This window comes from Ursus maritimus, unplaced genomic scaffold, assembly GCF_017311325.1.
Source record: "Ursus maritimus isolate PB19 unplaced genomic scaffold, ASM1731132v1 scaffold_3, whole genome shotgun sequence".
Taxonomy (NCBI): domain Eukaryota; kingdom Metazoa; phylum Chordata; class Mammalia; order Carnivora; family Ursidae; genus Ursus; species Ursus maritimus.
In genome coordinates, this window is record NW_024425563.1 from 94,508,162 (window position 1) to 94,523,947 (window position 15,786).

At 51.9% G+C, this 15,786-nt stretch overlaps 1 protein-coding gene and 1 long non-coding RNA gene across 3 annotated transcripts in view; one reads left to right on the forward strand and one right to left on the reverse strand.

Annotated features, from left to right (window-relative positions):
* Positions 1-1,400: 1,400 nt before the first annotated feature.
* On the reverse strand, positions 1,401-2,759 carry LOC121105768. Its single transcript, XR_005838416.1, has 2 exons — positions 2,719-2,759; positions 1,401-2,011 (listed from the first exon to the last, which is right to left on the reverse strand). It is a non-coding gene; the product is annotated as an uncharacterized LOC121105768 (long non-coding RNA).
* A 649-nt stretch (positions 2,760-3,408) lies between these two features.
* Positions 3,409-15,786, forward strand: part of CCM2 (CCM2 scaffold protein) — a 50,586-nt gene continuing 38,208 nt past the window's right edge. For both annotated transcript variants that reach the window (XM_040644482.1, XM_040644484.1), the window contains exon 1: positions 3,409-3,453. In XM_040644482.1, coding sequence (XP_040500416.1) covers positions 3,424-3,453 — 30 coding nt within the window. In that variant the 5' untranslated portion in view covers positions 3,409-3,423. The remainder of the gene's footprint in view (positions 3,454-15,786) is intronic.

Consider the following 15,786-nt stretch of genomic DNA (forward strand, 5'->3'; position numbering starts at 1 on the left):
GAGGGTCAGCTCTAGATCATTGCTGTCATGAAGTGCAGACAACTTAGTAATTGGGTCTCAGTCTTTTTTGGCGGGGAAGGGCAGAGGGAGAGAGAATCTCAGGCAGACTCTCCCTGAGCACAGAGCCTGTCGCCAGGCTCGGTCTAATGACCCTGCGATCATGATATGAGCTGAAACCAACAGTCGGACGCTGAACCGACTGAGCCAACGAGGCACCCCGATCTCAGTCATTTTTGTTCATGAGGTGGGGCCACAGAGCAGGCTTGGGAGGTTCCTGGCAAGAAGAAGGAGGCCATCAGGACACTTTACAGCTGAAGTGTGACCTTGGGAGAAATGTTGTTTTCTGTTAACATTGCAGCTGCCTCATCAGTGTCAGTTCTGAGAAACTGAATATACACCTGGACGGTGGTCAGACCATTTATAGAAATAGGCCCACGACCTGCTGCAGGCTGCCCAGAAACCAACCCCTCCTCCACAGAAGCCTGCCCAGAAAGCTGGCTGCTGGAATTCAGACCCCTGTGTCTAGTGATGACCCAGGAAGCCACACAACACCCGTCACAATCCACATCAGCCAGATGGGCCGGCACTCAGTCAATAGCTGACATCCTACCTACTTTTTGTTCCCAGTTCCAACTCAGGACCAACTAGAGAACACCAAACACATGGGATGCCCCCACGTCCGGGTCCCGCATCAGGGCACCCCGGAGTCCTCCTTTTTCCGTCATGAAGCTCTCCCCCTCCCTGCCTGCCTTTGGGCCTCTGCAAAACCAAGGGATGCAGTGACTCCCTCATCATAGCAGGCTCTGGACAATAGCCTTTGCTTGTTCTCATTTGGTTGGTGCTTGGTATTTCCCCGATAGTATGGGGGTGCAAAGAGCTTCTGGGTTGGTGAGCACGTGGAGGTGCTGGTAGAGTTGCATCCCCCGAGGGGCGTGGAATCTCTGCGTGCCCTTCCCTACACCTTGCCCTTGGAAACTCTTTCATCTGGATGTGTCCCTGTTCCCTCTATCATGTCCTTTTATTAAAAATTGGTGAACAGTAAACTCTTCTCTTGAGTTCTGTGAGCCACTCTAGCAGGTTCATTGAACCTGAGGGAGGATGGAGGGAACCCCGATTCATAGCCAATTAGTCAGAAGCGCAGGTAACAAGTTGTGATTGCCGTCGGCATCTGAAGTGTGCATGGGGTTCTTGTGGGACTGAGCCCTCAACCCGTGGGATCTGATGCCATCTCTGGGTAGATGAAGCTAGAGTGAGTTAAATTAGTGCAGAAGGTAGAGTGAAAGATCATTTCCCCGACATCTGCTTTATGTGCCTAAGGGGCTGGAATACCTTGGGGGGTTCTAGAGACCAGCTATTTGTTTGGTATCTGTCTCAAATAGGGTCTAATCAGGAGACAGAAACAGGTTACAGGAAAGGTTTAATATAAAGCATTGTTGAGTTTAACAGTGGATTGGGGTAACAATGGATTGGCTAGTAAAAGGAAAGAAAACTCTGAAGAATACGAAATAGCAGCTGTAAGGAGCAGCTACAATTCTGAGACTGAGATAAAGCTCCAGAGAAGAAACCCCTTCATCCCCAGGGCTGAGATCCAACTTTGTTAGAGAGAGCCTAGCTAAGGTCACCAAATGGTGGAGAGGCGCTGGCCGGACTTGCTGCGGGTCCCTCTAGAGTGCAGGGAAAGGTGTTCACGGGGAGTTGCCTTGTGGATATGAGGCAGGTGCTCCCAGAAGCTGGAGCTGGAAGAAGCAGTCCTTGGTGCAGGGAGGTGGGTCCTGGGGAGGCCTCTGATTCTGCAGGTGCCTGCCAAGGGAACTCCCCGGAGCCTGGCAGCAAAGCCCTTTCCTCCTGCACTGCCTCCCAGCGGTTCCTTTTGTACAGCTCTGGGACACAGGGCCACTTGGCGAGGGAGGAATGCTGAGGGCCTGGCTCCATGCCGCAGAGCAGGAAATGAGTGCGTACGGAGCTGGAGATAATACACTGACCACTGGCACGGGATCCAACACTTTAAATCCTAAGTCGAGACAAGTATCAGTTTACGTTCCAGCTGCGCTGCAAAGTTCTTACTGGCAGCTTAGCTTAGTGGCAAAGTCGTGGCCGGCGGCTGCTGACTCCAACCTGCAGTGGGGCGGGCAACCCCCCAAACTGTCTAGACTCAGCTGGAAAAGGCGGGGCCGTTATCCCGCTCACTGTTAAGGTGCTAGGTTTTGTTCGGACAGAGCCCGGCCGTTGTTTCGTTACTGCATCTCCCACCTTACTGAGAGTTTGAGTAACACAGGCGTTGGAGCAGGGGCAGTCTCAGAAAGGTGCAGCACTGAGGCCCCAGGAATTAAGGCGCAAATTGAGAAAGAGAAGGGAAGTGGCTTCACCCGGTAGGCTCCGCCCAGCACCCCCCTTCTCGCCAGCCACGCCCTCCTCTTCCTGTTGGCCCCGCCCACCAATATGCAGGGCCCGCCCTCACCTTCCTGCCGGCCCCGTCCCTCCCCACCGGGCCCTCTTCTCCCCACCGGCGACGCCCCATCTCACAGGCTCCGCCCTTCCCTTCCTGCCAGCCCCGCCCCCTTCCCGTTCCCGTGCTCACTTTCCTGCCGGCCTAGCCCCTTCCCCATAGACCCGACCTCACCTTCCTGCCAGCCTCGCCCTCCCTTACCCACCGGCCCCGCCCCTTCCCAATAGCCCCGCTCCTCCCATCAGCCCCGTCTCTCCTTTCCTGTCCCCTACCTTGCCTCCGGCCCCGCCTTGACTCCCTGCTAGCCCCGCCCCCTCTGGCCGGCCCCGCCTTCCAGCCCTCCCCTCCCCACCAGCCACGCCCTCGCCTTACCCTTGGCCCTTCCCGCGAGCCCCACCCCTCCTAGTGGCCCCTCCCCTCATCACAGGCCACGCCCACCACCATCTAGCTAGCCCCTCCCTTTCCCTCCGGCCCCTCCCCCCGCTTCCGGTCGGCCTGAGCTAGGGCTTCCCGAGCGGGAGGCAGGCCGGGAAGTTGGCTGCCCTAAAGATGGCGGCAGAATCGAAAAGTTGGAGCCGCTCCTGCGGCCCTGAAGGGCAGGGGACGGGCTCGGGGCGGGGCAGGCGCGCTCTCGCCCACCCTGAAGGGCGTGGGGCGGGATAGGGGCGCGATAGGCGCGCTCCCGCGGCCGTGAGGGGGCGGGGCAAGGCGGGCGCGTTCCCGGCGGCCCTGAGGGGTGGGGACGGGGTGCGGGGCGGGGCGCGGGGCGGGGCCGTGCCTCGGCCCGGAAGTGCGGGGTGCGGGGTGCGGGGCGCGGACGTCCCCTGGCGGCCGCGGCCGGACACTGCGGCCGCGCGGGCGGGAGGCGCAGGAGCGGCGGCGGCGGCGGCGGCCGCGGGGCCGGGCGAGCATGTAGCGGCCACGGGCGGCGCGGGGCTCCCGGGGCGGGCCGGGCCGCGGGGTCCGCTCGCGGCGATATGGAGGAGGAGGGCAAGAAGGGCAAGAAGGTGAGCGTGCGCGGGCGCGTTCTCCCGAGGGCCGGGCGGGGGGCGGGCTGGACCCCAGAGCGGGGCGGAGGGGCCGGCGCCGGGGGTGGACCGGGAGGGTCCCTCGGGGCCGCCCTTCGGCCAGCCGGCGCGGGGCGCGGAGCCGTCCCACGGAGGGAGGTCTGATTTGAGGTTAGGCGTGGAGAGGTCGGGGGGCGCACACGGTTGGGTGAGAGCGTGGCCGGCAGGCCAGGGTTCCCGGGTGGACCGTGCGCCGTCGGGCCCGGCACCGGGCCGCGGGAGTCGGTCTCCGCGGATGGGGTGGGAGACGAGCCCCTGGACAATGGGGTTAGGTGGTCCTCCGCCCGGCCCGCGCGGCGGGGGAGGAAGGAGCCACGCCTTTCCGCCCCTTCCGGTCAGTGAGTCCCCCAAACCCCGGCTCTGCACATGGCCATGCCCGCGGGTCAGTGAGCAGGGGCTGCAGGGGAGTTGGCCCCGCTGAGGGGCCAGAAAGTTTTCCAGGGCCCGTGTTTTAGAGACAATGGGGAGTCAGCGTAACGCAGGAACATTTGCTGCTTAGTTGACTTCAGTTTCTTGATACCAAGTAAAAGCAAAAGCTGTGCCTCACGGTCCAGCCCGTTCTCGGGCTCAGTTGTGCGCTACCTAATTCTCGCTGAGCGATTTCAGTGACGTTATATTTGGCAGCTGGATTTCGGGCATAGTTCAAGAGGCTCCTTAGTTTATGTAGTTTTAAAAATGTGGCTTTAATTATAGGCTAGAGTAGTTGATAAAGAAACTCATTTTCAGGAGACTATAATAGCTAAGCTGCCATTAACATGGAAAACGGGGTTTCAATGAAATTTCTCTTTTTCAGGTAGAGGATTTATAATGTGCTGAAATTTCGTTAGTGTGCACTTTTGTGTGCAAGTTTCAGACAGACTTTTGTAGGTCCTCTGATCTTACCAGCCTGTGCTGGCAGGAGCCAGCTGTGCCCTTCAGTTGATTCATCCCCTTGTTTCACAAGGTGCCCCATTTTTGAAAGGTTGTATTTGAAATCCGGGGTGGCCCGGTGGTCCTCAGGGGATCGTGTGGCACTTTTTCTCTCACTTTCGTTCCTCCTTGTTGTGTTATGTCGTGAACACATGTCTAATTAAAGTGTGGTACCAGTTGCAGTTACCTAAGTCTGGAAGACAGCCGAGAAAGTGATTCAGCCTGCAGGCGCTAGACTGCAGAGGGATGGATGCTGCCCACCCTAGAGGGGGAGAGCTGAGTTTAATGTTTCTGTCACAGCGGGTGGAAGGCTCCAGAAGAAAGTCAGTCCAGTGCATCTTTCCCTGTTTGTTACAGGCAAGTAGGCAGGTGGGCCAGGAGTTGCAGAGGAGATGGTCCGTCCCCAGCGCTCTTGGCTGCCAGCATTAGTCCTGGCCCAGGAGATCACCAGTCTTGGCCTCGAAACATCTTCCACACTCAGGCCAGATGGTGCTGGCCGTGGAGGGTCACTTCCTTTGAATGGATGCTAACCTGTCTGTGATGGGGAAGCCTGGGATAGACTGACTTCTTTCAGAGCCCTCTACGAGGTTTCGAGGTTTCCTAGAAATGTGAGAATATTCAGCAATGTTGGGAGAGACAAAGAATCGGTGAGCCATTCCTGAAATAGAAGTGAGAAGCCAGTAAAACTCAGGAATTTTTGAGTTGGGGGCAGTGTTAAGATTTAAGAGGTAGAGAAGGTTAATGATGAATTTCATTGTGTCTGTTAGAGAAGATAATCACTTGTTACATAGTTGCCTAAGCCAGGAGCTCTGTGTTTTCTGTCTACTCTGCCCTTGCCCTAGCTCATTTTCCATAGGCAGGCCGGCCAGCCAGCTCTGGGGCGTGAATTCCTATCCAGGCCACAACTTAGCACACTTTCCCTCTCGCTCTCTGCCAATCTCAAGCAGGCAGAGCCTTGCTGCTCTGCTCCTCCATTCAATGTGAGGTCACCTCCAACTCATGAAATTTGGTGCTTACATTGTTCTCATTATGGTCAATTAACCAGATTAATCTATTGTAAAAGTTATACCCCAAATTCAAGCTAAAGTAGCAGAAGTAATGACCTAATAGTTTTATGAAACTACAGTTTGGGGGTGCCCGGGTGGCTCAGTCGGTTAAGGTCCTGGGATTGAGTCCCACATTGGGCTCCCTGCTCAGCGGGGAGCCTGCTTCTCCCTTTGCTGCTCCCCCTGCTTGTGCTCTCTCTGTCAAATAAATAAAATCTTAAAAAGAAAAAAAGAAAGTACAGTTTGGACATTTAAATTCTCCAAGTTAGCACCCTAAACATTGCAGATTTAACCTTTATTTTTTATTTTTATTTTTATTTTTATTTTTTTAAAGTAAGCTCTAGGCCCGTCATGGGGCTTGAACTCATGACCCTGAGATCAAGAGTCGCATGCTGTACCGACCAAGCAAGCCAGGCACCCCCAGATTTAACCTTTAAAAATGTGGATTGGGAGGCTTTTTCAGGTCTTCAGACACTTGTCCTGGTGTTTTGTTAAGCAGTTATTCAGGCTTGTTCTAATGTGGCCTATTTCTTTCTTCAGGACAGGAGTCAGTGAGCTGCCAGAGAATAAGTAGAACAGAGTGGGTTTCATAGAAAGTGGCCTCAGGTACAGCTCTGCCCTTTCTTTCTTTCTTTCTTGAACAGGGTGGGGTGGGGTGTGGAGAAGAGAGAAGAGGGAGAGGGAGGGAGAGAGAGAGAGAATCTTTTTTTTTTTTTTTTAAGATTATTTATTTATTTATTCGACAGGATAGAGACAGCCAGCGAGAGAGGGAACACAAGCAGGGCGAGTGGGAGAGGAAGAAGCAGGCTCATAGTGGAGGAGCCTGATGTGGGGCTCGATCCCATAACGCCGGGATCACGCCCTGAGCCGAAGGCAGACGCTTAACTGCTGTGCTACCCAGGCGCCCCGAGAGAGAGGGAATCTTAAGCAGACTCCATACCCAGTGCAGAGCCCAACTCGGGGCTCGATCTCACCACCCTGATTTCATGACCTGAGCCAAAATTAGGAGTCAGATGCTTAGCTGACTGAGCCCCCCAGGCGCCCCCAGCCCTGTCCTTTCTTAGGCTACCCTGGCACATCTGATGAGGGTGACCCGAGCCCCTGTAATGGCCCATGGAAAGTCCTGGCTGATGGGGATGTGGGAGGAGCCGGTTGGGAAATGAGCAGGTCCCGGTACATCTGGGGGATGCGTGTGTGGACCAAGAAGTCCACTGGCTGCTAGAGGTGTGGGGCCTGGGGAGTAGGAATGACCACTGGGGGTCACTCTCCCACCAGCATGTCCCCAGAGTGACTGGTATCAGAGACCCCAAGTCCTGATTTGGGGTTTGGAGAATAAGGCTGCCTCCTTACAAAATGGACCCGAGTTCCAGGAGTTCTGACACTGTTCTGTCAGGATGTAATTCTTTTTTGTGAGAAACTTCTGTGTACCCTTGAGTTGCATCGTATGCTTGATTGGACGAGGGTGCCAGCCTGTGGGAGGTCGGCACCAGGCCTCTCTGCTGTTTGGGTCCTGGCTTCTGCTGCTCCGGCGGCCATGCTTTCAGCCTGAATGGTTAAATATGTTTATGTTGGGTTACTTTAATGTGCATTCTGTAAATGGGAAAAAAGAAAGGTTGTAAGGTACCCTGGAAATGTAGGACTGGATGTTAAGTAATAGCAGGGAGTTATTATTAATTTTGTTAGATATAATGTCTGTATTATGTGTGGTTGAGTTCTGAGCTGGTAGACATACACGCTGAGCTCTTTATAGGTAAAATTGTGGGATTCCTGAGATTGGCTTTACTCACGCTGGAAACAAAACAGGGGAGATAGCTGAATGCTCTGGTCATGGGTGTTCCTCATCCATTATTCTGTTTACTTGTGCGTATTTTTGAGTTTTCGCATATAAAGTGGGGAGAAAACGGTCCCCCAGGTTGTGGGCCCTGGGTCATCCGCTCCTATAGCTGCTGGACCAGCCCTCAGGCAGCGTGTGTGAGGAACTGGGGGCTTGGCTGGACTAGTTTCTTTATACCTTTGTGTCTCCAGCCGTCACACAGCCTTCTCCACAGACCTGTGTGTGTATGTATAGCTGAAATGAGAATTTAAAGAAGTGGTACTTCAAATAAGCAACGCACTAGGAGTTTTTTACTCTGTTCTTTTTTGTTTTTCCCGTTAAACCATGGCCATTCGCGTCGTGTTGCAGCCGTAACGTGGGTTAACAAAGGGACTTAGGGGTCTGTGCCTTGGGTAGGTTTCACAGTGACTCTTGGGTGACCACGTGGTGCTCCCGAGCCGGGAGGCGGGCAGATGGGGGCAGGAGGTGCCTCCAGAGACTGTAGGTCCAGCAGCCCGTGGATGAGTCCAGGGAGGCCAGCATTCGCAAGGCTCATTCCTCTTTGACTTGGAGAGTTACTGCTTACATAGTACCTTGTATTTATTAATTTTCCACGTAAGGAACCGTAGAGTCGCTGCCGCCTTCAGACCCGCGACCGGCTGGCCATGGCAGTGCCCCGAACCTCATGGTGCTTCTCTGTTACTGCTTGGAGCATTTGGGAGGAACGTCCTGGAGAGGGACACCTCTCTTTCGGCGATGGTACTGCCAAGGGGGCCTCTCTGAAGCCAGAGGGGCTGTCAGCATTGTGCCTGTGAGGTCGGGGACAAGTGCCTTCTTTAGCGATGGGCTCGGTGACTGCAGTCACTGTCGGTCTCCCGCGTCTTCCTTTCTGTCAGCAGCAGCACCAGCCCGGCTCATCCCCGCTCCGTGGTGAGTGTCAATTGCCACCCTTAAGTACTGCAGATCTGACAGTGTGAAATCCTCCTGTTCCTTTATCCGAGCGCTTAGGACATGCTGTGTGCCGCGCAAAGCAGGGCTGAGGCCGCCGCATCCTGTTTGGAGAGCAAGTGCCCACACAGCGTGGGAGATGGGGGCGTGGTGGGCGTCTGCTCATCCCACGCGGGGCCTGTGTGCATGACGTTCAGAAGCGGGAGAGGTGCAGGCTGGGGACCCCCCGAGGTGCTGGGAGGGCCCTGGGCCTGGTGGGGGGGATTGGTCCTGGGTGCCGCGGAGGCTGCTGCGGGTGTTCGTCTCTCCCTCTAACAGCTGCTCCCTGGCGCTGACCGAGTGCCAGGCCCAGATGCTGGGGACACAGATGAGCTCTGTGGTCACAGAGCTGGAAGTGGGGCTCAAAGGACCCACGAGAGTGGAACTTTAGAGAAAGCGCGCTTTGATGAGAGCAAATAGGAAACCCTTGTTGTTGTGAAGGCATCAAGTACAAGTGTAGAGAAACTCCTGTAACAAAGCTCCTGGGCCCCAACTTCAACATCTTCGGTGCGTGGGCGGCTTGTTCCTCATCTGCCCCTGTTCCCCAGGTGCTCTGGGCTGAACCGTTCTGCCCCCAGATCCACGGGGTGAAGTCCCGACTCCTGGGACCTCGGAACAGGTCTGTATTTGGAGAGGAGTCTTGAAGTGATTGAGGTAAAACGAGGTCAGTAGGGTGGGTTCTACTCCATTGTGACCGGTGTCCTTATCAGAAGAGGACATCAGGACGCAGACACGCACGGAGGGATGACTGTGTGAGGACATGGGGAGGAGACGACCGTCTGCACGGCCTGGAGAGGCTGCGGGGCTGGGGGGGTGGGGCAGGGGGGGACACCGGCCCTGCCACATCTGGATCTGGGGCGTCCAGGACTGAGAGAGAATAGATGTGTGTGTGAGCCACCCGGTCCAATGCTTTGTGAAAGCCAGTGAAGACAGGTTGTTTGGAAGCAAACCCTGGAGATCAGGGAGATGTGGCAGGAGTCCTATGCGAGGACCATGTTGAGGGAATTGGTCTCAGTCTAACCCAGAGGTTCTGAGCACCTGGTCTCCACCGGCAGCTCACACACAGGCTACTCAGAGTGGCAGGATGTCCTGCGCTGTGCTCTGCAGGCTGCAGACTGCATACGCGTGACCCGTGACAGGCTGTGTGGACGGGCTCCGCTCCTCGGAATCCCATCTGCAGTGGGGGAGCGGGCGGAGCGGTGTGTCCTGACCCGCGGTCAAGTGCTGGCCCTTCCCATCACCGTCCTTGCGCACTCTCCTCCCTCATCCCAAGAACAGCAGCTCGCTTTTCAAGGTTATGCAGGGAGTTTAGGTTTGGATCTGTCAATTTAGAAATAGAAAGGAGGGGCGCCTGGGTGGCTCAGGTGTTCAGTGTCTGCCTTCGGCTCAGGTCATGATCCCAGGGTCCTGGGATCAAGCCCCGCATGGAGCCCTGCTTGGAGCTCCTTGCTCGGTGGGGAGCCTGCTTCTCTCTCTCCCTCTACTGTTCCCCTGCTTGTGTTCTTTTGCTCTCTCTGTGAAATAAATGAATAAAACCTTAAAAAAAAAAAAAAGAAATAGGAAAATTTCCCCTTAGCTCTGTGCCAGTGCCAGAAATGTTACTCTTTTCCCTCCTAAGTGTGCCTGAATGGTAGCTGTTTGTTTGCCGGGCTGGTGCCAAGAATTAAGGCGTTTGATTGTGGGCATTGGATGCGTGCAGTGGAAATAATCCCTTTCACTAAGTGCAGCAGGACGTTGGGATTTAGGCTTTTGTTCGAGGCTTAGGATGATGGGTATCTTGTAACCTGGGAGGTGGGAAGGATCGTTGAACTCTGAAAGCGAGCATGGTCAGCGTGGACGTGCGGAGCTCCCGTCCTAACTTTTGGAGCCACTCCCTCGTGCGGGAGCCACGGATTCACCTGCTGACACTTGTGACTCTTGTTTCTTTGACTGTTTATGGTTCCCTGCACTGTTGGACCCACAATCCAGTATGCCTCCTGTGTGTCCTTACCGTTAACTCTGCAGTCCCGTGTGCTCTAGAACATTCCATTTTCCCTCATTGTCGACCTGGCGGGGATGCAGTTTATGAATCTAATGCTTGGATAGACCTGCATGTCAGCAAATGTCCCAGGTCTAACTTCCAGAAGACATGTCCCTCTCAATGGCTGTCACCGGTGTGCGTTCTGCGTTATAACAGTAGCTGAAGCAGACCTGCCCGTCATACACGGAGGTCACACCCATGTCAGGCCCTGTTAGACCTCCTCTCCAGGATGCCTGGGTGGCTCAGTTGGTTAAGTATCTGACTTCAGCTCAGGTCATGATTCTCAGGGTCCTGGGATTGAGCCCCACGTCGGGCTCCCCACTTATAGGGGAGTCTGCTTCTCCCTCTCCCTCTGCCTCTCCTCCCACTTATGCTCTCTGTCTCTGGCAAATAAAGAAATAAAATCTATAAAAATAATAATAATAAAAAAGAAGGCTTCTCTCCTCCCAGGATTGAATCTTCAGCCCCCTCCTTGGAAGAAGAGTGTGCGTCCGCCCCCCCAGCATTTGATTATGAACATTCTTGAATCCAGCAGAGTTGAAAGGATTTTAACAGCAAATCCCTGTCCACCCACTACCTAGATTCTACCATTAACGTTTGCTGTGCACACCTACCCATCCATCTCTGAATCCACCTGAAAACTCACCGTGCTGCCCTGCCTCTCTGAGGCGTTTGAGGGTGAATTACAGACACCATTCCACTTCAGTCTGGATACTTCAGCATGCTTCTCAGTAGCTGGAGTTCAATATCTTTAATAGTTTTCTTTTGCTGTAAACTTTATATATAGTGAAACGTACTCATCTTAAAAGTACATTAGCTAAACTCTGACAAATGTGTACACCTGTGCATCCCAAAGCCCTGCCGAGAAATAGACCATTGTCATCACTCAGAAAGTCCCTCATGCCTGCTAGGGCGCCTCTCCCTTCCCTGAGGCAGCTGCTGCTCTGATGGCTGGCACTCTAGATGGGTCCTTCGGGACAGGTTTCTGTTTGAGAACTTCACACACATGGATTCAGGCAGTACATATTCTTTTTTTCTTTTTTTTAAGATTTTATTTATTTATTTGAGAGAGCGAGCATGAGCAGGGCAGAAGGAGAGGGAGAAGCAGACTCCCCGCTGAGCAGGGAGCCCGATGCGGGGCTCGATCCCAGGACCCTGAGATCATGACCTGAGCCGAAGGCAGGTACTTACCCCACTGAGCCCCCAGGCGCCCCCAGGCTGTATGTATTCTTTTGTGCGGGGATCCCTTTACTCGTGTGATGATTCTGGGATTCACCCGTGATCTCGTGATGTCGAGTAGCAGTCTACTATATGTCTACACCACGACCTGTCATCTGCTGTTGGCCCTTGGGTTCTTTCGGGTCTTGTATTCTTATGAAAAGCAGTGAACATTTGTGAGTGGGTCATTGCATGGACGTATGTGGCCATTTCTTTCAGGTAAATACCTAATAATTGAATTGCCATTTATGCGGTAGCTATGCATTGAACTTTATAAGACACCGCCAAACTGTTCCCTGTGGAATTTTTGTCCACTGATTCTGTCAGTTACTGAGAGTGGGTGTTCACATCTCCAGTTGTTTTGGATTTGTTTCTCCTTGTAGTTCTGTGCGTTTTGGCTTCAAGTGTTTTTTTCTTAAGTACATACACATTTAAGATCATTATGTCTCGGGGTGCCTGGGTAGCGCAGTCGTTAAGCGTCTGCCTGCGGCTCAGGGTGTGATCCCGGCATTCCGGGATCGAGTCCCACATTGGGCTCCTCCGCTGGGAGCCTGCTTCTTTCCCTCCCACTCCCCTGCTGTGTTCTCTCTCTCGCTGGCTGTCTGTCACATAAATAAATAAAATCTTTAAAAAAAAAGATCATTATGTCTCGTTGAAATGAGTCTCTTTCATTGTGAAACGACCATCTTTGTGATAACGTTTCTTGTCTCGAATTCTTGTCCTGATGTTAATACAGCCACACCGCCTCGCTAGCTTTTTTTTTTTTTTGTAATGGTTTTGAAACTCTCTTTATTGTCTAGGTGAATAGAACACAGTGAGATTGTCATATCTGCTTCTGCATTTATTCTGTTGCTATGTGTTGTTTTGGTTGAAATGTATGAAGAAAATCTGGCCTCACACAGCCATGTAGCTGGAAAAGGGAGAAGTGTTTTCATAGTCTTCAGATAATGGTGGATTATTCTTTTTTTTTTTTATTTTTTCATCCTTTTTAAATTTTAAAAATTTTTTCATCCTTTTTTTATTTTTTTTAACATCATGGCTTTATTTATTTATTTGAGTGGGCTCCACACTTAGCGTGGGGGCTTGAACTCACAACCCCAAGATCAAGAGTTGTGTGCTTTACCATCTGAGCCAGCCAGGTGCCGCAGTGGTGGATTCTTCCTTTTTTTTTTTTTTTAAAGACTTTATGTGAGAGAGAGAGAGAGAGAAAGAGAATGAGTGGGGGGAGGGGCAGAGGGAGAGGGACAAACAGACTCCCCACTGAGCAGGGGACCCGATGTGGGTCTTGATCCCAGGACCCCCTGAGATCATGACCTGAGCCAAAGGCAGATACCCAACCAACTGAGCCACCCGGGCGCCCCAGTGGTGGATTATTCTTGATCCTATACCCAAACTCAACAAATGGTGGTCTCCTAATGGTCATTCGCAATGTGGAATTTGACAGCCGCATCAATACACTTCGCATGTTCTATTGTACTGAAGCGTACCAGCTTCCTTACGCTGCATGTTGGCACGGTGTGCCCCTGAACGTGTCCGTAGCTTGGGATTGCATCTTCTGTAATCAGCATATTGCTTATGTAATTGTTATACCTTTTTTATTTTTATTTTTTTTATTTTTTTTATTTTTTAAAGATTTTATTTATTTATGTGACAGAGAGACAGCCAGAGAGAGAGGGAACACAGCAGGGGGAGTGGGAGAGGAAGAAGCAGGCTCACAGCAGAGGAGCCCGATGTGGGACTCGATCCCGGTACGCCAGGATCACGCCCTGAGCCGAAGGCAGACGCTTTAACGACTGCGCTACCCAGGCGCCCCGATGTTATACCTTTTTTTAAAAAAAAGATATATTTATTTATTTTAGAGAGAGTGTGTGGGAGGGTGCAGGGGAGGGGCAGACGGAGAGGGAATCTCAAGCAGATGCCCCTGCTCAGCACAGAGCCTGACACGGGGCTTGATGCCATGACCCTGAGATGGTGATCTGAGCCGAAACAAGTGTTGGACGCTTAGTCGACTGAGCCACCCAGGTACCCCTTGTTATACCTTTTTAATCTAGTTTGACACCTGGTACCTTTTGATTCTGCCTTCACTTTTAATATAATTGATAGGATTGTGTTTGCCACTTACCTGTTTTTTTTTCTGTTTCTCTTTTGTGCTTTGTTCCTCCTTCATCTGTCTTCTTTTGGGTCGAGTGCTTTTAGGGTTCCATCATGTTGCTAAGCACGTGGAGGTTGCAGGACACACCCGTAACTCATTGCAGACAGCCACAAATCACTGCCATGCTCTTCCTCGTCTGCTGCGAGAGCCTGTCAGCAGTACTGCTCCACGGATGCTGCCTCCTCTCTTTGCAGAGCTCTTGGCATTTTATTCCTGTACATGTAATAAAGCCAACATTATTATTTTTGCTTTAGACCATTGAATTTTTACCTTTTTATATTGAAATAATGTTAAGTTTACAAAAAAGTTGCATAAACAGTACACAGAGTACTGAGGTACCTCTCACCCAGCTTCCCCAATTGTTTACATTTCTAAGCGATTTAAGAAGAAATTTCATGGGGCACCTGGGTGGCTCAGTCGGTTAAGCATCTGCCTTCGGCTTGGGTCTTGATGCCGGGGTCCTGGGATCGAGCCCCGTGTCAGGCTCCCTGCTCAGCGGGGAGTCTGCTTCTTCCCCTCCTCCAACTGCTCGTGCTCTCTCTCTCTTTCAAATAAATAAATACATAAATACCTTTAAAAAAAAGCAATTGCAGACATGATGCTCTGTGACCCTTCATCCTTCAGTGTGTGTTTTCTTTTCTTTTCTTTTTTTTTAGGTTTTTTATTTATTTATTCAACAGAGATAGAGACAGCCAACGAGAGAGGGAACACAAGCAGGGGAGAGGAAGAAGCAGGCTCATAGCGGAGGAGCCTGATGTGGGGCTCGATCCCATAACACTGGGATCACGCCCTGAGCCGAAGGCAGACGCTTAACCGCTGTGCCACCCAGGCGCCCCCAGTGTGTGTTTTCTTGATACAAGGACCATCCCACCTCAGTAAGACCATCCAATCAGGAAATCCACATCAACCCTGTATTGCCGATTCATAGACCGCATCCAGATTTGCCGATTGATGTCTGTTTGCTCCATTTCTGGTGATTCTGACTCATGATGTGCCAGGTTTCTGCATTTTTTTTTTTTAAGATTTATTTATTTGAGAGAGAGAGAGCAAGCACGTAGGGTGGAGGGGCAGAGGGAGAGGGAGAGAGTCCCAAGCCAACTCCCCGCTGAGTGCAGAGCCTGACCTGGGGCTTGATCCCATGACCCCGAGATCATGACATGAGGTGAAATGTACAGTTGGATGCTCAATCAACCGTGCCACCCATGTGCCCCAGCCAGGTTTCTGCCTTTATTTTTGTTTTGTTTTGTTTTATTTTAATTTAATTTTAGAGAGTGTGAGAGCGTGTGTGCAGGAGTGGGGAAAGGGGCAGAGGCAGAGGGAGAAGCAGGCTCCCCGCTGAGCAGATCCCAGGACCCTGAGATCATGACCTGGGTTGAAGTCAGGTGCTTTAACTGACTAAGCTACGCAGGGGCCGCTAGGTTTCTGCATTTTAAAGTTCTTTTACTATAATCTTTTACTATTATTATTAACTTGGAAGCTCAAATTGTCCCAAACTCAACCTGTAGGAGCCACTGTAGGCTGGCTCTGATGTTTTTTTATTTGTAACTGTGGTCAAAAACCCATAACCTACCATTTGCCATCTTAACCATTTTTAAGTGTGCAGTTCAGTCATGTTAAGTGTATTCACGTTGGTGTGTGGCTGGTGACTTTTGACTAGTCCCCAGTATTCTTTGAGCTCTTGCTTACATTTGCTACAAGATGTTCTAGGCTATTCTGCTTTCCTGCCCCAGCCCGACCAGAACCAGACATTTGTCCGAGGATCCTGGTTGCTTTCAGTGGAATTGGTATCTAGAGACCAAGATCTGACAGTAGATGTGCTCATTGCTGTGGGAGTGTAACTTCTATTAGGGGACTAGGGACCTCTTTTGGGTTATTTCTTGACGATTTTTTGGAGATCTTGGATTATTCATAGGTAGTTTCTTTATTCCTCATTGGGGCTCAGTGGCATTTTCCTTTATGGATTAATGTAATTCATTTCAACAGTAGCCTGTTGATAGAATTTTACGTTGCCATTTTGCTTTAACGCAAAATGCAGAGATGAGCCATCTACTAACCTTTCACACGTGTATACATGTATCTATAGGATTAAGTCCTGAAAATGCAATTGTTAGGAAGCTTTATGTACATT